Genomic DNA, 23,815 nt, shown 5'->3' with positions numbered 1-23,815 from the left:
GACCTCTACCTTCTGCATACTAGCTTTAATTGGAAGACAGATATGTAAAGTTGCCAAAGGAAATAATATACAGTAAACAATTCCCTTTATGTACATAACTGCAGCTATATTTTTTACAAGAGTACCTGTTCATTCCAAGTGAACAGCATCATGTTTGTGAGTTTTGGATCGATGGGTGTGGTTTTTTGCTATATCTGAAAGAAGCTTATGTGGTAATATCCGGATAGAAGATGGCTTTTAAGCTCTAATACATCATGGATCAGAGGAGCATCTGCACTGCCTGCCTGCTTCTGTGATTTGTTTTGTCCACCCAGTTTGTGATACTCTTAGTCTGTTTTGTGAGGCTGAGTTTTGTATTTGAATTAATTCTGTTTGTTTCATACAGACAGAAATGGACTAGATTATACTGAATTATCTTTTGGTAACAACATGTAAAAGTGAACTTTGCATTACTCTGTGTCCAGTTAAATAAATCTGCTTCCAAAGAGAAGTTCTGTTAAAGAACGAACTCTGAGCTGTCTCTCCGTGTTGATACTGAATTAGCAAAAAGAAGGGTAAATATATGACTGTCTTCGCTGTTAGTGGATGCTGTGACGGAAGACTGGACCACAATACTTACGTGCAGTGCTCCTGAAGCTGAAGATACATAGTCATGATTCCCAGCAAGATTTTAGTCTACCGCAACCCTTCTGGGGGCACGCGTACAGAAACTTATAAAAGTACTAGAAGGCGTAAAAAATCTCTTGGAGAATTGTTCCAAAATGGATATCGTGTCAAAGCTGGACATAATATCCCTGAAAAGGAAGAACAACATAGTTTTCGAAACTCCTTGGTGTCTTGTTATAGGGTCGGCTCATACTGGGGTAAGGTCCAACTCTAAACTTTTTGTTCAGAACTGTAGTTTGTGATTCTGTCTCTGGTGCTAGTGTTATTATTTTCTAAAAAGATATTATATTTAATTTTTCAACTTCAGAATAATGCTACAGGATTTCATTTGCTTTATAGGAAAAATTCCTTCCCAAACTCACATGCTGTAATATGCCCATATCTCCAATACCTCATCAAAGGGGTTCAGTATTCACCTAGAATCAAGTAATCTAGTCTTTATTGAAGGATGTAATATAATAATCGGCAATGGTGGAGTTACTAAGAAATTATTTTTAAAACTGCTGTCCTTTTAACAAGTATAAAAGTAAGTTAAAGAATGTGCAGCAGAGAGAATTATTAACAAGTTTTTGATACAGCATTGTTTGAAAGCAATTAGTATACAACCTATGTAGATTCTGAACTTGATGCAGTTTTCCTGTCCTGGTTTAAAGGGTACTGATTTTTTCATGCTGAGGGCTGTTTTCCCTGCTTGTACACTTGCATAACAGAGGCAGGGAAATACATTAAAATATTTTGGCTGTGTTGCTTCCAAGGAATGGCAGATTCTTTTCCTCCCATGCTATTTCTTCTTGTCTTGTTCTTTTGAGCTTTTGTTTTCAAACCTATCTGCAGGGGGTGGAATCTCATGTTGCTCTGTTGCATTGTGTGAAGGCACTCAGGATAGGATCCTAAAAATTACCCCTCCATTATATGTATCTCAGAAAAGGTTCTGATTTCCTAAATATAGATTCTATTTTTTTTTTAGTCATGAGTAAACTATATGGTCATAATCAAATATAGGGTAGAAGTTGCCATTGACAGGTTTGATAAAGATACCATTCTGATGAATGGGTGAATAGTTTGTCAGGAATAGAAATTGTACACAGAATGTCTGTGGATTGAATCCTTATACCAATATTTGGGATATGCTATTGTCAGAAAAAGCAACATATGGCAATAAGAAAGGGATTATGTATCTCATTGATGAGAAATAATGTAATGCTTGATGGTGCTTGATTGACCTCTTGTGTTGAATGAAGAAATATCCCAATTCCTGTTTCTATTTTTAGAGTCTCATTAAAGACAAATAAGTTTAGTTGTCATGATTTCTACCTCTTCTCCTTTATAGATTTAAAACTGTAAGTTTCCTTTTATGGGGGATTGTAACCTATGGGTAATCCTGACTGCTGCTGTATATTAATCCCGTGGAAAGCATCAGTTCAGCCAAGAGACTACAAAACTGTCTGACAGACAGGAAAATACCATATTTCATCACCTTTAAAACTGTAAAGTCAAATAAAGCTTAAAATAATGTAGTTTGTTTTGCTGTAAACTTTATAGGGAAAATAATTTTCTACTGTAATTACAGTGCTGCTGGCACATAGTTTATTGGTCATGTTTATATCACTATTCTAGTCTAAAGCATCCATTTTACTGGGTCCTTAGTAAAGAGTCAGAAAGTGGTAGCTGGAGACTATTTGCACCTCACCTCACAGAACTGAACAAGTATGTAGTGAAATGAATAAAAATACTCCTGTTATATTCTAGATCTAGCCCAGTATTTCAACATAGCGTATTGTTTCCTGTTGCACAGATCATTGATTTCTGTAATATTTAAGATTGATTTCAGGTTTTGGTGCAGTATTTGGCCTTAATGACCCTTCAAAATTGGCCTGAAAGATGTGGATGCATCAATTTTTCGTATCTAAATTCAGTGTATAGAATTTCAGGAGGTAGGCATTTGATCTTTGGCAGTCAGGTGTGGTTATTGTTTTTTGTTGTTGCTGTTGTGGGGTTTTTTTTTTATAGATTCCAGGTTGAACACTCAAAATCTGAAATAAAATTACACCACACACGTTATCCAGTAAACTACCCAGTAAAAATAATAGAACATATTACACACATGTTTTACACTTTCGGTGTACTTTGAAAATGGTTTAGCAACACAGGTAGCTAAACAAATATTTTCACAGTAAGAAAATAATCCTGCGGTATACTTGGAGGTTCATTTAAATCATCATACCTACAATTCAATTTATTGTACTAGAGGCAGAAACTATTGACTAAAATTCTTTGGCTCATATAATTAAAGTAATCTGGTTTGGTAATCATACAAGATTTTTCCGGTCTAGAAATCTATGAATCTCTTAGCTTTATCCTGGGCATTGCAGCTCAAAGAAACTCCAGCTAAGAAGCATACTTTAGTCATCCATTTAGAAGCAGAAGACTGACAAACTGAAGAGGCCCTTCATTTTATTGGTATATTTTTCCATGATTTTTTATAGAGAGTTTTTCTAGGTAAATTAAATCTTTTGATACTTATTTTTTGTATAAATTGTAGTATAGAAGATTATATCCTATTCCAGTCAGATCCCGAAAGAAAGTTCCAATATAAAACCTCTTGCCAAGAAAAAGGTGAGTGACATGATGGAGATAAAACAGCAAGTACTTCCTGAACATTCCATTCAGCACTTTGCTCAATTAACTTTAGCAGGCAGGATCCTATTAAATGTGCAAAATTAGAACAGACTTTACTGTAATACATAAGAAACTCTATCTCAACTATTGATTATATCATTTCAATGTGAAACAGTTTTGTAGTTATTTCCTATTAAAATAAACTATGCCTCCCCACATGTATAAAATACATTCCCAAATATTGCCAAGGAAAGAGAGATGTACATGTTTGTCTAAGTAACTGAGACAACTTTGGCAAAAAAAAGGGATTTTTTCTTACTGCTCCTATTATAGAATTTTGCTTACTATTCCTGATGCATAAACAAACATCAAAAATTTCTATTCATGGTGAGTTGGTGAGCTTGAAAGAAATAACATCTTCTTAGTTGTGAGTCAAATTTGATTTGAAAACAGTGAGAGAGCATAGCATGGGGCACTGTGTTACTGATGACGTGATTAGTTTTCAGAGACAGGCTATTTTTTGGAGATGCTTTGTCATAGAATCATAGAATGCTGTGGGTTGGAAGGGACCTTTAGCGATCATCTAGCCCAATCCCCCTGCAGTGAGCAGGGACAGCTTTAACCAGATCAAGTTGCTCAGAGCCCCGTCCAACCTGACCTGGAATGTTGCCAGGGATGGGGCCTCCGCTACCTCCCTGGGCAACCCCTTCCAGTGCCTCACCACCCTCATTGTAAAAAATTTCTTCCTTCTATCCAGTCTAAATCTATCCTCCTTTAGTTTAAAACCATTACTCCTTGTCCTGTCACAACAGGCCTTGCTAAAACGATTGTCCCCATCTTTCCTACAGGCCCCCTTTAAGTACTGGAAGGCCGCAATAAGGTCTCCCTGCAGCCTTCGCTTCTCCAGGCTGAACAACCCCAACTCCCTCAGCCTGGCTTTGTAGGAGAGGTGCTCCAGCCCTCGGATCATTTTTGTGGCCCTCCTCTGGACCCGCTCCAACAGGTCCATGTCCTTCTTGTGCTGAGGGCTCCAGAGCTGGATGCAGTACTCCAGGTGAGGTCTCACCAGAGCAGAGTAGAGGGGCAGAATCACCTCCCTCGACCTGCTGGCCATGCTTCTTTTGATGCAGCCCAGGATACGGATGGCTTTCTGGGCTGCAGGCGCACATTGTTGGCTCATGTCCAGCTTTTCATCCACCAGTACCCTCAAGTCCTTCTCCGCAGGGCTGCTCTCAATCCCTTCATTCCCCAACCTGTACTGATATTGGGGGTTTCCTCGTCCCAGGTGCAGGACCTTGCACTTGGCCTTGTTGAACCTCATGAGGTTCACAGGGGCCCACCTCTCCAGCTTGTCCAGATCCCTCTGGATGACATCTCGTCCTCCTGGTGGTCAACCGCACCACTCAGCTTGGTGTCGTCTGCAAACTTGCTGAGGGTGCACTCGATCCCACTGTCTATGTCACTGATGAAGATATTAAACAGCACCGGTCCCAGTACGGACCCCTGAGGGACACCACTTGTCACCGGTCTCCATGTGGACATCGAGCCATATCCCCCAGTAGGATGAGAGTCTGCAAGCGCGAAGCCTCCTGGAGCTGGAGGAAGAAGGTTTTGTCAGTAGGCTTCCCTTGATCACGCGGCCTGTAGTAGACACCAACCACAAGGTTCCCTTTGTTGCATCTGTCTCTGATTCTTACCTATAAGCTTTCGACCTGCTCGTGGCTATTCTTCAGGGACAGCTCTTCACACTGTATCGATTTCTTTATGTAGAGGGCAACGCCTCCGCCCCTCCTTCCTCGCCTGTCCCTTCTGAACAGCCTGTAGCCATCGATAGCACTCTTGAGTTAGACCCATCAAAATCTTTTCTATTTAACTTGTTTTAATATTGATATTGTGTGGATTCATAGTAAGATACCTACTGAATAATTTAGGCCATTTTTAGTTTGACAACAGTCTCATTGCAACAAGGTTGTTGCTGTGAGGATTACTGTGTCATCAGTTTACAGATGCATGTATGATTGCAAGCACACTTTCGTATGTCATTAATACCAGCACCAGAATGAAGTGCTGTGTGGACTTTTCCTCTGGGAATTATTCAGTTGATTCATCATCCCCTTGCTGAGTTCAAGGTGATATAAATAATCATACATTTAGGGGCAAACTCATTTCATCTGAGTTTTATACTTACAGTTTATTCTCAGCAGCAGCTTTTTGTAGTCTATTTGGAGAATAAGGCTGAATCCTCTGAATTAGCTGCAGTCTTTCAAAATGAACATAATTTACTAGAAGGTCAAGCAGTCAATGCTATTAAATGTTTTAGAATGCCAAACAGATTCATTCAAAAACTGCATCTCTTATCTCTTTCACATTCAAGCTTTAGAAATAACTATTCAAGAATGGGAATTCCCCTTTCTCCCTTGTTTCAGTTCTGCTAGTATTAGTGCATGTTGCCAATAGACTGCACAAAGTCTTCACATGGTACAACCTACTGGGGAGGCATGCACACTGGTGCATTGTACAGTGTAATTTGTCCCTACTATGTAGAATTGTTTTGGCTGACTGACTCTTTGTGTTAATAGTGTTATGGGGATTAAACACTGCAGGCATAATGGGTTTCACCTGCAAACACTGCACTAACTGATGTTTGTACGCTCAGTCCCTGAGAGCAAGATACTGTGAGTACCTGGAAACAAGGATTACTTAAACCTACCAGCTGCAGCCCTACCATTGTCCGGTCCTTTTATGTGTTTTGTTCAGATCACTTTTTAGAGTTCTTTTTTTACACTGTTCTGGAATACTCATCTCTTGTGAATATTTCTGATTTTCCTACTTAAAACAGGCTTCTTCCCTGCTCAACTATAAGCCTTTCAGCCCTATTTGCAAACTGTCTGCCTTTTCCACCATGGTTTATACTAAGAATGCTACTCCCAGTCTCTGCTTGTTTCCTTCTGAGCCAGGTTCTCCTTGACTCTGACATCAGTCAATGTCAAATGGATTTTAAAGCCCTCAGTTGGCTAGATTTTCTACTGCAGGGGATTATGAAACTCAGAAGTGAACTAGTAGATTCATTACTAAATCCAGTACCCTAACACTCTATCCCACTGAGGCAGATTGTACTCCTTGTTCAGCACCTGGTCAGAAACAGTGGCTGTCAGGGCAAACAAAATGTTTTCCTGCAATATTCATTCTGCTGATGAAATTTGTATGAGGTGATGTCTCTACATAGCTGGAAAGAATATTATATTCCAATTAGGTTTTCATAAAAAAGACCTTTAGAGGTCCTTTGAAGCAAAACTGAGAATATCATTTTAATGGGCATTGAAAAGACTTGAAATACATAATTTTTGTAGGCTTCAAAGGTGTATTGTCATGAAGGGTTTTCCTAATCTCTATTTCCTATAAATATTGGTTTACCAGAGGACCTTTTTGACTAATATAGAATATATTTTATAATGAATACAAAAATTCAATATTTCTAACATGACTGATGTTTCTACAAAAGCTAATTAAATATAAACATGTCTATAAAATACGAAGAGGTAGCATCATACAGGATCACGGTAGTTTGCCTATGAAGTTTTCAATATCTCATCTAGAGAATCTGCCTTTTCTTAGTGCCTTTTAATAGGGCTTATGCCTTGTTATGTCCTGATACTATGAATGTAGGAAGAGATTCTTATTAAATCTTGCTGGGATGATGGCACTCACAGATTAGTTGCAAGACAGGAAGTACAGAACATCATATAAAATGAAATGCATATAGGAACCTAATAACAGAACTGTTTGGGTCTTGAAAAGGATAGAATACTGGAAAAAATTAATTTGCCATCACAATAAGGAAAACTGTTATTTTAATTTAATTTTTTTTCTTCATATTTGAACCACAAAAAAGCAGGTAATATACTGAGGTTTCTGAATATCAAAATTTGATCCTTTCTGTGTGGTAATTCCTTTAGCTATAAAACGCAGCCCCATAAATAATGTCCTAGACAAGATACAGAGGTTACAAGGTGATTGTAACCTTTTACAATTACAAGCCAGTTCCATTTGTAGTTCAAGTAAACTGTTCAAGCAAACTCTCCACCTTTTTTTTTTTTTTAAATTCCATTCTCTGAAATGAATTCTTTATAAAATAGTTTAGGCTGTAGCAAATGCAGAACCTAATCCATAATGATTTTTCTTCTTCCACAAAAAATACATTGAAGCCATAGTCTATTTGTTCTATCATCTGATTCTTGGCAACTAAAATATATCTTAAGCATTGTAAGAGTTTGGAGATAGAGGTTTTATTGCTAGCTTTAATGTTTCTCAGGCTTCTTTTTGAAACATTGCAATGGGTAACTTGGTTATCTTATTAACTGCAGATGCAATGCAAAGCATTTGAAAGGAAGGATTTTTCTCCCACCAGCCATTTTTCAAAAAGTTCCTAGGGAGTGGAGTGAGGGAGATAGCTGGATGGAACAGAACTGAGGAACTGTAGGGTTGCTAGTAAAGGTGCTCTGCCATCCCTGTCCAGCCACATCTCTTTGGATATAAGTAGCAACTGTGGGAAGTACTGCAAATGGAGCAGAGGGACATGTGTCTCACATCATTTCAGCACTATGATCCAAAATGGTCATCCTCTAATTGCAAATGGATCTGAAGTTTATAATTATTAAGCATCATTTTATTGCCTTTTGTCTAGATCCCCAAATCCAGTTTTCAAGTTGTAAGTAATCTGCAGAGTTCCCCACAATCAGTAATTAAAAAGAAACTTTATATCCATGTAATACACAGACAGGATTGATTCTCTACTTTGTTAAGGCTACTTATGAGCCTTAACAAGGCTACTTAATAAGGCTACTTATGAGCTTTAACATGAGTAAAAATTTTATTTAACAACTTTCCAAGAATACTGCAGAAATAAAGCGTTGATTTAAACACATCTCACCACATGCATCTTTGCTCTTGAGGGGAACTCTTGACTCCACTGAGATGATGAAGGTTGTGACCAGGTTTATATGTTTGCCAGGACCATTCTTTCCTTAAGTTTCTAGAAATAAGAAGTGGTTTATAGCAATGGAAGTGGGTAAAATAAATGTCAATAAAGAGGAAGTATGAGAAGAAGCTGCCCTGGACCTAACTGTAATAGTCACAATACCGTGTTACACAACTTTTATATAACTCTTGGCTGTACTGTCTATTAAAAATTATCCTCAAAGCCTTACTTTAATTTTATAAGCTGTGCAAGTGTATAATACACAATGAACCTTTATTCATATGCCAAAGATGTACAGCCAAATTATTTACTATCAGCATAAGTCTCTTTTATAATTTAAGCCGTTATGCTTCTACAGTATTTTTTTTGGCACACACTCTCTCTGTGTGTCTCACTGGCTTTGCAGTTGTCCGGGAATTGCTATTCATGCAACCTGATTTCAACACAAAAATGCTATTTCTTTTGAATAATAGTTACTTCTTTAATACTCGAAGTGTAATCTATTCCTATAGTTATAGTCTGATGGAAAGAATTATAGTAGATTTGTCATTTTTTAGAGAGAATGTGTTGTTCCTCTGTTCTCCTGCTTGAGTTTTTGGAAATTAGGGTGGAGATAGGGAGCATTATTACAATAAAAGATTTTACGTCATTAAGATGTACCAATTTAATCAGGCATATAAACAGTCTACTTTATCCAGGTTATCAGATCTCTTGCCCATAATCTCTTGTTTTCCACTAAGCAACATGTGAGCTTGGAAGACTGAGGAGTTTCAGATCTGTATGTGTCTTTGACAGCCTGGAAGAGAAGGGCATGTGCACTAGAACTACCAACAGAACCTCAGTGAGGTTTTTTTTTCCCCTTAGCCTTCAGCCTGTATGTCTCCTCCCATGGCTTCCTACGTAAACTAAGGCTTTCTGGTAGGATATTTCAGCTATTAAGGAAATAAGTTTAAAACAATTTGAAAAAGGCCTGGTAAGAATCTTGGAACCATTAAATATGGAAGAACATTTCAAAGGTATTTGACATTTTGTATGCTACCTATGTTGATTTCATTGATTGCTGTCATTGTAAGTGAAATGTTGTTATAGTTTGAATTATTCTTTACTAGAGGTGTTTTTTTTTTTCTCCGCTGCAGGTTTAAGATTTTTAAGAGCCCTTAGACTGATACAGTTTTCAGAAATTTTGCAGTTTCTGAATATCCTTAAAACAAGGTAAGACCTTTTCTTACATACTGAGTTAGTTGCACTGGTGACGGACAATAATTGGCATACGTTTGTGGTCCTAATAATATATGATATTCTTTTCTGGAAAAAAACACTTGTTATCTGTTCTTTAAATCTTTTTCTGCTGATGAATGATTGATCAGTGTCAGCATCTTTTGCCACGCAATCAGTAGAAGATTTTACTTGATGTGTTGTTACATTTGAAATATCTGAGCAAGACTGAGTGCTGATAAATTAAAAGCAGAATGAATTACAGAGCTCTGCACTGATTAAATATTGCTTCTTTCCACATAATCAGTCCATATTCCACTGCCTTGGAAAAACAGAAATCATAATTCATTCAACAGAATACAGCTAAAAAGTATTTTGAGAAATAATCATTGAGGTTCTATTTCAGTTTTTTTGAACTGAGCATCCTTATTCACATCAAAAACATATTGAAAATTAATTTTACACTCAGCTATCTTTATATTGTGTTCATTGTCATTAGCATTTCTTTCAAAGAATATTTAAAATATTCCAAGTAACCTTCTAGCTTTCACTGATTCTTCAGGCTATTAATACGTGAAAGTTGTGCAGAAGCAGCACAACTTTGAACAAAAGATCACTTTGAAGAAAAAAAAGAAAGGAACCTTCCCATGCCTCGTAGTTGAAGTCACATTGCCTTTCATCATTCCCTAAAATGCCCCAGCTGAAGTATTGAATCCAGCTTCCAATAATTACTGTAAACTCAGTTCCATTCTGAAGTCCTGTGCTCTCTCCACCAGTTGATGATGCATGTGTGAAGGCTTTATATGCAAGTAACTCCATTTACTTGCTGTGTTAGTAGTGAAGGGGAAATAGATCCTTGAGGTTTGTCCACACTCATGGTAAATGGCTCTTTCTTCAACCCTTAGCCTTGAAACTTTTCTCTTTGCTGTAAAACTCTCACACTATCTGTCTTTAGCTGTGTGACTGTAAGTAATCCAGTTCTTGTCAAATAAAGATATCAAAGAATGTACAGTGAAGATGTAGTCCAGTAGCTTAGAATGCTATCAGTATGGAAAAGGAGAGTAATTTGTGCAGGAGCTCAGAATATCCAGTGAGTTTGCATTTAACACAAAGAACAACCTCACCAAAAGAAATGGCAGTCAATGGAAAAAGCCCCATAAACTTGAAGGATTTTGGATAAAGGCTAAAAGCCCCTTCAGGAGTGGTGGATTTGTAAACTTCCAGATCAGTAAATGAAGGGATACTGCATTAATCACATTCAGTGTATTTAGAGCTGGCTTATTCAAGATTGACCTGTTCATTTAAATAGCATTTCTCTGGTGCAAAATTTACTCTTAGATTAGATATCATCATCTCTGTGATTATTTGTGTGAATGATCAAATATCTGTAAAAGCCAAGTGTTGATTGTTAGAAAGCTTGTAAAGCAGAGCTTCCTTGCATGACTGTTTTCAACTAGAGGCATTTCAGTGTGCTTGGCATTAATAACAAGTAACTACGGACAAGATGAGAAACTGATAGGGTATAAAGAGCACTGCTGTGTTTTTAATATTTGATGCAATTAGAGGAGAAGTTCTGTCCTTCCTTTCTTCTTTCCTCCCAGTAAAGAAAAAGGTTTACTCTAACCTATAAATTAAAATTACTCCTGGAATTAGTGACTGAGATATGAGGATTAAAGGAGCATATATTATTTACACAATGGGCAGAAGGGCCATTCCAAATGCTGGAATCTAAAGGAAGAAGCTAAACAATGCAAAAATAAAGGAAGTGAGAAGACTAGCAAAATAGTGTGGGAGTGTTAGATAATTGTTAGAATATCTGAAAAATTATTAAATATATTTGAAAAGAACCAGTAAGACAAAGCAAAATTTTACTGTGGCATGTTAAAAGACTGTACTCTGCCACGGATTTATTTGTTTCCCTAATTTGAAATGAAATGTCTTTTACTCAATCTTTTTTATTCCTGTGTTTTATGAAATAGAATGAATTGTGTGGTGTTCAGTTGAAAATTTCTCCACTTCACTGTTTTCTAATATTTTTCAACAAAAATACAGAGGCTTAGACAGGGGTCACAGTAAGGGATTTTGCACAGATGTTGGAAAGAGCTTAAAGAGCAGGAAAATGTTTGTGACTAATCCTTCATCTATATTTAGACTCTGGCAGAAACACAGGACTATTTCATAGAGGAGAGATAAGGTGCAAAGTTTAATAAACCTGCAAAAATAAAATGTACCAAACAAGTCATGCAAATAGTTATTTTTAATGACTGCTGTCATTTACTTGTATTACAGTAATATGTGAAGACCAAGCAATTGTATCAGGAGCCACTCCTAAGTTTAAGTGAAGGATGATATTTAGCCTTTCATAATGGAACTTTGCATCAGCATGATTTCTATCATTTTGTTTAATCTAGGAACCTGTTGTTTAGGGTCCTGTGCTATGACTGAAAATACGAACCTTGATCAACCATACCTTAAGAAAGAGAGAAATAGTGAATATGTGTTGATGTATGTGAATGCTAATTAATTGCAGAACTGCTGGTATATTATCTTATTTTTGAGTATTTTTGTATTTCTTTCCTAGTACCCACAGTTGCCCGCTTCACTAACTGTAACTCTTAAAAATATTTTTAATGGAGCTGGTCTGATTAATTTTCCAGGTTCATTTCTCAACTTTGTTTAGAAAATAATGCATTTTTATTGTCCTTAAAGTAGTTATAAACAGAAATATTAATTAATTCTACTGCAAAACTGCTACTACTAACACTGATAGTGACTTTTTCCCAATTTTTGTTCTTTTGGAATGTATTGCTTTAGGGATAATAGTGATTTTGCTGAGGCATTATTCTTTCTTAGAAATGTTTTAAAAAATAAAGGAGAGCTATTTCCAATACAGTCCCATGAATGGGTAAGATTATTTAGATGTAGAAATACATGGACTTAACTTCCTTGTGTATTTGTTGAATATCCTTCTTAGTTTTTGAAATCATAGTGATTTTTGTAAGAGGGGGAGCAAGCTTTACTTGTATTTCTTCCACAAACTTTTAAGTACGGTATTTTCCTGCTGAACTGAGTGAAGTCCTTGCTTCAAAATAACTTCTGGCTACAATAGGGAACATACTGCTCAGTGGCACTAAAAAGAGTTTGCAGATTTTCAATTTTTTTTTTTTTTTTAGAAAAATGAGAATGTGATTTATGAATTATTATTATTACTCTAGCTCTGTATGATTTTCCACAAAGAAGTCCATAGGAGTTCATGCAAGCAGAATAATATGAAAATTACCTAGGACTTTACACAGGAAGTGTGAAATACCTAAGTTATTTAATTTGGGATTAATAATTTATTCATAAAAGCAGGATGACATTTACAGATTTGCTACAATAGTTCATTAATTGTTTGCTATAACTGTAGGGAAATAGTTGTGCCCTGTGGTCATGTATGCAAGTGTTAACATATGGTGGGTATGCAACAAAAACATCCTCTTGCTGTCAATTTTTAAAGCCACAGGTCTAGGGTCAAAAGCACAATGAATATAGAAGAAGCATACAAGCTAATGAAAAATGAAATAATTCCAAAAAATCAGTCAATTGTATGTATAAATGCAGTGTGCAACAGTTAACATTAACTGGCATTGCTCAGTTTACTTCATTGGACCTTCATGGATGTATCCCAGGGTAGCAGAATATTTACATGTAAATAATTACTGAGGTGTATAGCAATGAAAAACAAGACAGTGAATGTACTGAGAGGCAACCAAGTTATTTGTGAAAACACATCATTTATTTCTATTTGTTTGATTATGAGTACAGATGTGGCTAAGGTTTCCATTTGTCTTTCTGCTCTCAAATGCATTGGAATTTTTCTTTCAAGCTATGTAAATTATGCAAATATGAACTCTGCAAAGACAAAATAATACATCTTTTGCATAAGCTTTTGATTAAGTTTTTTAGGGAGCCTGCATCTCTTCAGAAATCATCATCAGACCCTTTCAGTCTGAAGTATGCAGTTGTATACAGGTACATAATTAAAAATGTGTGATAAATTCCAGTCTAAGTTCCTATTTGTTGTTGGGTTTTGTTTATTTTCAGTAATTCCATCAAGCTAGTGAATCTGTGCTCTATATTTATCAGCACGTGGCTGACAGCAGCTGGGTTCATACATTTGGTAAGTATATTTGAAAATACTTTTTCTCATGGATCATCGGCTCTCTGAGCTACTTTATTACCTGAAATTGCCTTGCTCTGGATAATCCCTTAACGCATCTATAGAGTACAATAAAAAAGGACATCACAGCTTCCCGAATTTTAGGCTTCTACTAAAAACTAATTCTGAATAGTAAGTAATACACCATTAACCTCAGCAATAAAATATGACACTCGAACTGATGCAACTTCTTGAATGCTTACGATTTACCAGTAGGTGGCAACGTTTCCTAAATAACTGCCCGAGTGCTTCCTGGAAGGGGTTGGCAGAGCTGAAATGATACTGAGGTCCTGGGAAATCAATGGTTGTGCCAGAAGAAAGCAGTTCTCTGTTTCCACGAGAAATAATGGGATTGCTAACATTCCGGGTAGCAGTTTTTTACAGATTTTTTCCTTCTCTTTTGTTTTTAAATTTCAAATTTTTTTGGTGTAGCTTTCAGTCACCGATAACATAGATTTTTGTAATAGATTTTTTATTCCGCACTTAACGATACCTGAAAAATGTAAGATAGTATATGAGTTCCTAAATATGAATATGCATATATATGATAGGTATATGTCAATTGTGTATTTTAAACATTTTAAACTAATAGCTCTTACTGGTTTGCTTGGCAAATATAATTATATAAGGCTAAGTGTTTGTCCTTTAAGTACATTTTATGATCAACTTAGAATCAGGAAAATTTCAAGGTACTAGTAGTAATAAGTTATTCAGGAATAGTTTTGGACTATTATAATTTAATGATATTGATGTTAGTCCAGAGCAATTTAATTCACTTCACTTGAATTAGTGTGAGCTGCATCCAGCTCTATAAGATTAAATTCAGAATGTTTATCATCTTGTTATACCAGACTGGCATTTAATTTTCACTCTTACAAAGACGCACTGAAATTTTGGATGTTTCATTTATGATATACTTCTCATTCACAGATAACCACATTTTTACACTCCTCTGGGCAAATCTAGTGTTTTTATCATAGAAACATTAGCTTTTTCTATTTTTGAACCAAAAAAAAAAAAAAAAGCTTTTTAAAATTACATCAGGAGAGAGAGAATGCTGCTTTCTAGGGCTTGGGTTTGGGTTGGTTTGGGTTTTTTTTGTTTGTTTGTTTTTCTTTTTGCTTTTCAGCATAAGTTTCTCTATTCTACTTGTAGGAATCCCCAAACTTCAATCTTTTTACTGTGGAACAAATTTTAGAGGGCATGCTCCTTTCCCACTGATAAATTTGTAACTTTGCCACACACAGTAGCTGACTTCTTGGAAAAGTAATAGTGTATCACTAAACTTAACATGTCACTAATGCCTTTAATAGCAACATAATGCTTTAAAACAAAAACATTAGGAAGTATAATTGCATTACAAGTGAGATTCACTCTGAAAAAGTTCTGAACAAATTGCTGTAAAATAAACTTACCTAGCTGCATTCATAAGTTATATCATTTAGTGGTGAATGGAAAAGATACTTTCCATAAATAGTATGAGTGGCAAGGCTATGCATAGTAGCAAAAGAACTGCAATGCTATAATTGGGACAGGGTTAGGTTCTGTATTTCTTCAAAATAAATCACAGGAAAGCATCCAGAGTTTATATTATAAGCCAAATTATATATATACACACACATGCGTGCACACACATATATGAGTAGAGTTAATTTGTGGTACAACTCTATTAATTCATTATGTGTTTTCTTGTACATTTTAGGTGGAGAACTCAGGGGATCCATGGGAAAATTTCCAAAATAATCAACCGCTAACATATTGGGAATGTGTTTATTTACTGATGGTTACAATGTCCACTGTTGGCTATGGAGATGTTTATGCAAAAACAACCCTTGGTCGCCTTTTCATGGTCTTCTTCATCCTTGGGGGATTGGTAAAAACTCTTTATTATCATTATTATTATTCCAGCTACCTTAATACTTGATCCTGTATATCTCAATGCTGTAATTAAAGAAATAGTAATATCTGGTTTAGTGAATTAAAATTAATTATAAAAGTTTTAAATATGTTTAATACACCTCATTTTTTTTCCTACAGATAGATATTTTGGCAGAGCTTGTCAAATTAGTCCAGTTTAGTAGTCAGAATTTTTGTAACACATTTAAATGAGTAATGCATGTGAGTACATGAAGTGCCTTAATATTTCAAGTTACTATGTTATTTACCGTCCTTTACTTTTTAGTGACTGACTGTAGTGCATTTTTTTGAGGCTGCTATTGATACTTAAAGGCACTTTGCGGTTTCAGAAGTCCTACCCACCCTTCTGTGTTCCTTCCCAGAATTCCAACAAACACTGTGGCTTTGGACTGCCTTAAAGAGCAGCTTGCCTGATCCAGATGATGGCAAACCACATTCTCTTTAATTTCAAACATCCTTTCATGTCATGTAGCACAATTTTAACTCACAATTTATCATATGGCCATAACCAGTATCCTTTTATATCAGCAAATTCTCATGTTCTTTGTCCTGTATGTACATAACACCAGAGTTACTAATTCTCTTATGTCAACTTTTCTATTATCAGTGTTAGTGATATTACAGGACCTGTTTCAATGTTATTCTCTAAAACAGCAAGGGTTTTTTTTAATATTTACACTGTGTGAGGTAAGTGCTTTATGGATGACTCACAATATATATTGTGGACATACATACATATGTATGTTGTTACTTTACTTTCATATATAGATTTCACATATACATACATCTTACAGAGATGATATGTATATAACTAATGTTATGAATGCCATATATGAGACACATACAGATACATATATATAGATATGAGTATATATATGAGCATAAACATATGCATTCCCATCTATGTTTATTGACATACGAAGACAAACACCATGTCAACTGGCAGTAGCTCTTCGAAGTATCCAGCCACAAAGATGATGTTTGTTGGACAAAACATGGCAGAATAATTTTTATTTTCTCCTCGAAACCTTTTTTCTATCACGTGTTATTCCAACCCTTTTAAAAACATAAACTTTTTGAAAAGTTTTTTTTGGGAGCGGGGGGTGTGACCTTTTTGTTTCTTGACAGGGGGAATAACCCCTGATAACATCTTGGTTTTGTCTTCTTTTGAATCCTAATCATGGGGGAAAAAAAGTCTGTCTTTTAAAATAGGAATGTAACAGTAATGATACTTGGTTTTGGTTTTTGCAGTGGAGCTTGGATAGGTTTTTTTCCCCTCCCCTCTTCAGGAAGAATTAGACATAACTGTATTTTATTAGATGCCAGTTTGAATTAATTTTGTTCTTGTTTTGTTTTGTGTGCCTATTTTTCTTCTTTTGACCATTTTCTTAATTTATAAGGTATGCACCTTCTCCAAGACCAACTTTTACATTGAGCCTTCTTGTTTTGTGTGATAAGAACTTCTACATTTTTAAAATTTTCTTTTTAAAATTTTCTTTTTAAACAATTTCATAGATCTAATTCTTTTGCATTTTCAGATCTTAAAGATATATATCTTCTGAAAATATTCATCATCCCCCTTTCTTTGGCCTCTCTTTTTAGTCTTTTCTTCTGTCTCCTATCTTCTTCTTAGGCCATGTTTGCCAGCTACGTCCCTGAAATCATAGAGTTAATAGGAAACCGCAAGAAATATGGTGGTTCCTATAGTGCGGTTAGTGGAAGAAAGTAAGTATCCCAAGAGGCTCTGCTGCCTCTGCTGCAGTAGAACACTCTCTGCATGCCATTTTCTTTTTTTTTTTTTGTGTTTTTGTTTCATGCATGTAGGCAATGTTTGCTCGCTACGTGCCAGAAATTGCTGCTCTCATCCTTAATCGGAAGAAATACGGCGGGACTTTTAACTCAACCCGAGGCAGAAAGTAAGTCAAAAAAGACCAGGTGTGGTTGTGTGACTTTAAAGAGTCCCTGAAGGTGGTAATAGCTGACTCACAGCTTATAAGGCTGTATTCCTTGACATCAGATGTTACCACTGGAGAGTTGTCACACTATAATTAGAGACCTGGGCTATGCTATGGTACAAGTCACAACATTTTGTCCCTGCTTCAAGAGAACCTGGATACCACTAAGACTACACTGACATATCTTGTAAAAAATGCTGCTGTTGCACTTGCAGTTAGTTTCTGGAACAAGGTTGACTTGTCACTTCACAGTTTTGGGCATCAGATTATCACGTGGTCATCTCTTAACTAAGTGACAATGATAATTCACATGATTTTCAAACAACTCAGTTCTTTAGAAAACTTGGGTTTACTGGAGTGCAAAATAAGAGATTTGTGTTGATCGGGTTATTCCATTAGACTGACTATGTCAGAAGTCTTAGTGCTGTTTCTCATTGTTCAAACAGCAAATTCAGATCTCATGCAGCTCCCATTGACTTTGTATGAATATTGCAAATGCTTGTGATTTTAGGTTCTATGAGCAGGGATTTTAAAGTGATTCTCTTCAACACACCATGTAAAACCTATCCTAAGAAGAGCGAGCAGTAGCCTTAGTATCAATATAGTATGGAAAAAACCCAAACCCGTAAAAAATCCTATTTTTACCTGGTAGCAGAAGTTAAATTTTATTGGATCACATTGTCTCATTACATTTCTACTGAAAGCCTGCTTGTTTTCTTGATGAAGTTAAAACCAGCTCTTTCTGGCATTCCCAGCATCTAGACCTGCTGGGATATAGCCTTTAATGAACTAGATCCAGCCTAAACGATTCTATGATTCTGTGTACTTGGCGATACAGTAGTTTCTCCTCTATATCGCCTTTAGTGTTGCCATCTTCTGTTTCATTAGATATCATTGTGATATTCACTGGTAGAGATATATTTGCCCTAAAAGACGAGTCATATAGAATCCTTTCCATATAACATAAAGAAGGTACTGCAAGCAGTGTATCTCATTAATTCTCCCTCTCCTTACTTTAAGAAGATATGTCTTTTACTTTATTCCTTTCAAATCATCACCCATGCATCATGTTATGAATGTGGATTATGGTTTTATCAAGTTGTTTCTCCTCTCTGTGGAGCAGAAAGACTGTAAATGTCCTACAGAGCTAATTCTAGAGTATTGTTTTACATCACTGGGTAGATAAATCAAAGTTCTTTCTTTAGTTATAGCTTATACTATTGTACGTTCAGTAATGCTCAAGCAATTAGATGACACAATTGAGAACTTCAATACTTTCATTTTTTGAGATACCCTCAAATGTATAAAGTTTTTTTTTTTACTGTAAACATTTACGTTGGAAACTTGCATCATAATTCACTTATCCAGATTAACAAAATTCCATAATTTATTTTTGAGAGAGTGTCATTAATTTCCCAAAATGTTTATTTGTGACAGAGGCCTACTCAGTTTCATATTTGTATTCATACTTGGTTTCTCAAAGAGAAGTTTTTCAAACACAGAATTTATACCTCTGTTTTTGAGGCTCCAAAGGAGTTATAGCAGAGGGGAAATATGATTAAAAACTATTTTACATACAGAGTTTTAGTCTCTCCCCTTCTACGTTGTCACTAGTACCCAGCATTACTCAGATGTCTCTAAACTTGGATCTGATCTTAAGTCAGAACCCCACATCCTGAAAAGCTGAACGCCAGATTACAGGCTTCTGCTAGCTTTGGGGCGTGCTTAATTTTATTTTTCACCTTTTCTTTTTGTCTTTATTTATGGGCACTATCTGTTTGTTTTTAGCTCACTCTGTTGTCAGTGCTTTCTCTGCTGATCTCTACTGCGCATATAGCTTGTCTTTTGAAACTCAGCTCTGTCATCAGCATACAACATGTTCAATTTACTTTATGCATTGTTTTCTGGTTCAATTATTAATTACTAAGTAGTTTAAAGATGTCCTTTGCTCATGTGGGTCTTTCATCAGAGAATCTAAGCTTGGGCACTGCACAGTAAAAAGCCATTAGCACCCGTTGTTTGATGTTGCTTTTGCAGTCAGTAGAACAAGATTGATGAAATGTTATGTTTGGCCAAAATTTAAGTTTTCATTTGGAATTCAGTGTTGAAAGAATGGATTGTCAGAACCAATAAGTTTTCCTTTGCTTGGGATATGGGCATGTGGTAGTAATTAGCAATATAAGGTCTTTAGTTGAGCAACCAAGCATAAATTCTGGCAGCAAACATAATGAGAAACTACAGTTGTTCTATTCCTAATGTCAGAAAGTTTCTAGATAAAATTAAATGCATGTACAAAATGAAAGCAGCTAAATTTTGTTGAAAGATGTAGTTTCAGCTCTTAAAATAGCAAACGTTCATACTTTTTAACTTTCTCCAAAATAGATAAATACATGGAATCTGCTTTGAGCATTTGTATATATGTTTATACATGTTGTCTCATGAACTATGTCTGTGAAATAACATGCTTCTATATGATTATTAAACATTTAGTTGAGAAGTTAAAATTAACATATGATTATGTGTGTTTTGAGGATTGCACTACATCTCTCTCATACTAAGGAGAGCCTTGCTATAGAATTATAACTATCGAAGCAGCTAGAATGTATGCATAAAAATTATTTCTACAAACTCCACTTTCTAAATAAGAGAAACAAGCAGCACCAGCAAGTTTGATCTCACATTTCATTTTGCTTTTCAGCCAATAAACCCCCCAAAGGACTCATAAACTCTATAGGAATCATTTTGCACAATAAAGCAGCTTACTTCTCTCTTAGATGAGACACATACATACAGTTTGGAAACAGTAGTTTGTAGGCAGTATGCAATTATCACTGGTTAAATTTGCTAGATACTAGGGAGTTTTGTTACAAAAGTCCACAGGGAATTTTAAATTTTAAATTTAATTTATAATCTCTGCTTTGTAATATATTGCTGTAATGAGACTTCTAAGGTCTTGTAGAACAGAAAGCAGGAATTTTATTATAGTCTTTGATTGAAGTTGCACTTGTTAAGTAAACAACAGTACTCACTGTTGCATATATATATATATCAAAATGCATACTAATATATCTATACAAAATGTGACTGAGACCAAACATACACATTTAATGACAAGTAGGGTAATGACTTTGGCACAATTACAACCTAGTGCAAAAAAAATTAAGTTGTTACCAAAACCAGTAACAATCTTTGTCTTGAATTTCAGATTTGTAAGCAATGAGGTCTACTCTATAGGTAATGATATTACTTCTAAACAGCTGCTTTGCTGCTGTTTACAGCAGACTCTGTAACGTTTTTACTATGTGCCCTGATACACCAGAATCAGATGATCAGTAGACAAGAAAAAAATGGCCCTCTTAGTTTAGTTATACTCAGAACAAGCAAACAATTACTTCTTGCTATAGTCACCCTAAATACAAATGATGCAGAGAAAACCAGACTATAGTTACAAAGACAGAAAATAGTTGATAATAAATATATCTATGTAACTAGGAAATAAAATTCAGGCATGAGAAGCAATCAGAACTGTAAAAAAAATATTTTCTAATACTGCTAAGAGGTATCTTAGGATAACAGTGATGTGGCTTTCAATATTTTCCACATTGATCCCTACATAGTTGTTCTGTTCTTTCACATAAGCAATTCAGTCACTACTGGTTGTCCTTCCTGTGCTTTTCCCTGGATGAATTCTGTAGTATGTGATTTTACGTTTTGGGAAATACTTTTTGCAAAGTAGGTATAGCACATAATATTATTTACATATTAGCCAATGTTCTGCTGATTTCTGTAGAAGTAGGTAATGTCACTCACTTTCTCTGTAGAGCAGTTGGCATATTTTTCTTATTAATAGACTAGTAACTACCTGACAGAGTTTTTGTGAGATCTAATGGAGTCAAGTTTATGCTTTCTGAAAATGAGAAATGCTTTTAAAATGCGAAGCAGACAAACTTATAATGAAGGTTAACTTTTATTAATTGCTTCATCACCAAACATTATGTCATCACACTGAAAAATATCTGTAATATTATATAGGACATATCTCACTGAAACATTGTGCAACTTACTAGATCTCTAAGGAATAACTAATGAAAGTGTATGCTTGAAAGAAGTTTTATATTCAGGTAATTTCATAAAGTAAATTAGTGACAAACTAGTACGATGAACAGATAAAGTAGTTTGTAATGACAAAATACCAGATACTAATACTGGAGATAAAAGCTAGATGTAATGTAGTTGGGTGGAGAAGGGAAAAAAAATCTGACCTTTTATTACAGTATTATAAAATGTCTATAGATTAGACTTTAGATTAGAAAATAATATATAATTTTATATATATAAACAGGGGAAGTTTTATGGGTTTTTTGTTTGACATATTTTTCATCAGTTACAAATTGATGTTATATAGCTTGAGTATTAATGATATTTCCTCTTAGCAATTTTTCTTAGTAATTTTGAGACCAGCAGCTGGTTCCCTACACCCTATCTACATTTAGCTCTTTTCTTTTTAAGGCTTTTGATTTGACTTACTCTGTTTAGGCTGTTTCTGTAAACTATCTGTAGAACTTATGAGTTAGTATTCAAGGGATAACTTTAGAGTGAAGTGCCATAGAAGAATAAAAAGGTATCTGCCACTTTATCACCAGTGCTGATAGACTATTGTTTTAGAATGTAGCAGTAAGCCTCCAGGCTAGTTCATACATGCATACCTTTGGAAGGCTGGAAGAGGAGGCAGTGATCACTTTGGCTTTGGATGCTTTTCTGAAGTGCTCCAACTAACCTCTTAACTATAAAGTTCAGTCTTTAAGTCTTATGAGACAGGGATTTTCTTCAAGAAATTCTTGGTCTTGGATAAGTAGAATTCTGCTATTGAACTGTTTTTGTGGTATTTGGAACATACACATTCAGTCCTAGCCAAAACAGGGCTTACAAGATCATCTGTGTTATTTCTTTTAAGCAAAAAAAAAAAAAAAAAAGGTTTGTTTATTTATTTATAACTTTCATATTACTCAGCTCTAGTCTGAGACTGGGTTAAAGATCCAGATTTGTTTTACCGCTACTAATTTATAATTAACCTTTTATTCTGCATTTACTAATTTACTTGAGTATCAAGATTGTTCTTCAGTTGTTTCATTTCTGTATTCGTGTGTTCATATGATCAGACTGGATTTTATTTCTGTGAAATATTTTCCAGTTGAAGACATTAGCTTATTGTAAATCAGCCTACACAGGGCTCTAGACAGCATATGGAAAGAACATTTGTAAACTGATGGACTGAAAGAGAGACTGGATAACTGAATGATTTTTTTCGGTTTTTCCTCTACATTGAATTATTGACTTTTAATTCCATGGGCTAAATTATTTTTGCCTTTTTCATGTGAAACTGCTATCAAATGCAATGGAAACTCTTTATGGGGGCAGCAAGCAGAACACAGCTTCACATGAATAGATTTTGGCAGAGAGAGAGATTATTATTATTTTATATACATGTATGTGTATATATAAACTGCTTATCTTGTCCCAATAGTAAATATTTGTGCTAAACTTTGTTAAATTTTCAAAAGATTAAAAAAAAAAGATCCAGAGGCATTACCGTAGTTAATATATAACATTAAAAATTGTACTTTAATGAAATCACAGTTCTTTATTGTATAAGCTATTAAACCCTGTTGTTTCTCTTCTCTCATGATCTGCTCTGCTTCCCAGAGATTTCTTCAGATTTCTTAAATTTACAAGCCATAAATTAGCAAATCATCAACATATCAACAGGAAGAATCATCTGTTAGAGATTCCTTCCATAAGGGAACATGGGATTCAATAACTAAACTTCACAAAGAAAAATAAAAACTGTAGACAGATAGATATGGTAAACAGAAAGACAAACAGATAATTTAAGTTGACAGGCCATCTTGGACTCATTAGACATTTGAATTTCATTAAAAATTAGAAAAAAAAAATTAAGGCTTATCCAAATACTTTGGCAAAGGTCCATTTGCTGCAGTAATGAGAGGCATAGCTCCAAAGAAAGTGACATTAGATTATTATATTAAATAATTTGATACAATATGTAAGATATTATTTTCTGGTGGGATGGGAATGTAATAAGAGAATGTGACATTGATTGCATTATGATCCCCAGGGGTGTGTCTGTTTCCCATCTGCTAGCCATACTTCTAACCCCACTGTTTTCAAATGAAGTCTCACTTAGTGATAAAGAATATCTGATGAGTGTTAAATAGACTGACAGGTAGAACTAATAGGACAAAC

At 35.2% G+C, this 23,815-nt stretch overlaps 1 protein-coding gene across 41 annotated transcripts in view; it reads left to right on the top strand.

Moving 5' to 3' along the window:
- KCNMA1 (potassium calcium-activated channel subfamily M alpha 1) overlaps positions 1-23,815 on the top strand; it is a 528,106-nt gene that overhangs the window by 341,193 nt on the left and 163,098 nt on the right. For 36 of the 41 annotated variants that reach the window (XM_075717335.1, XM_075717315.1, XM_075717310.1 and 33 more), the window contains 4 exons: positions 9,400-9,475; positions 13,565-13,640; positions 15,382-15,552; positions 17,230-17,321. In XM_075717335.1, the coding sequence (XP_075573450.1) occupies positions 9,400-9,475; positions 13,565-13,640; positions 15,382-15,552; positions 17,230-17,321 (415 nt within the window). Of the gene's footprint in view, positions 1-9,399; positions 9,476-13,564; positions 13,641-15,381; positions 15,553-17,229; positions 17,322-17,420; positions 17,513-23,815 lie in introns of all 41 variants that reach the window. The other 5 variants (XM_075717316.1, XM_075717321.1, XM_075717324.1 and 2 more) reach the window with 1 other exon arrangement.

Source organism: Pelecanus crispus, chromosome 10 (assembly GCF_030463565.1).
Source record: "Pelecanus crispus isolate bPelCri1 chromosome 10, bPelCri1.pri, whole genome shotgun sequence".
In the NCBI taxonomy this organism is placed as follows: domain Eukaryota; kingdom Metazoa; phylum Chordata; class Aves; order Pelecaniformes; family Pelecanidae; genus Pelecanus; species Pelecanus crispus.
This window is presented reverse-complemented; position numbering and strand designations above follow the sequence as displayed.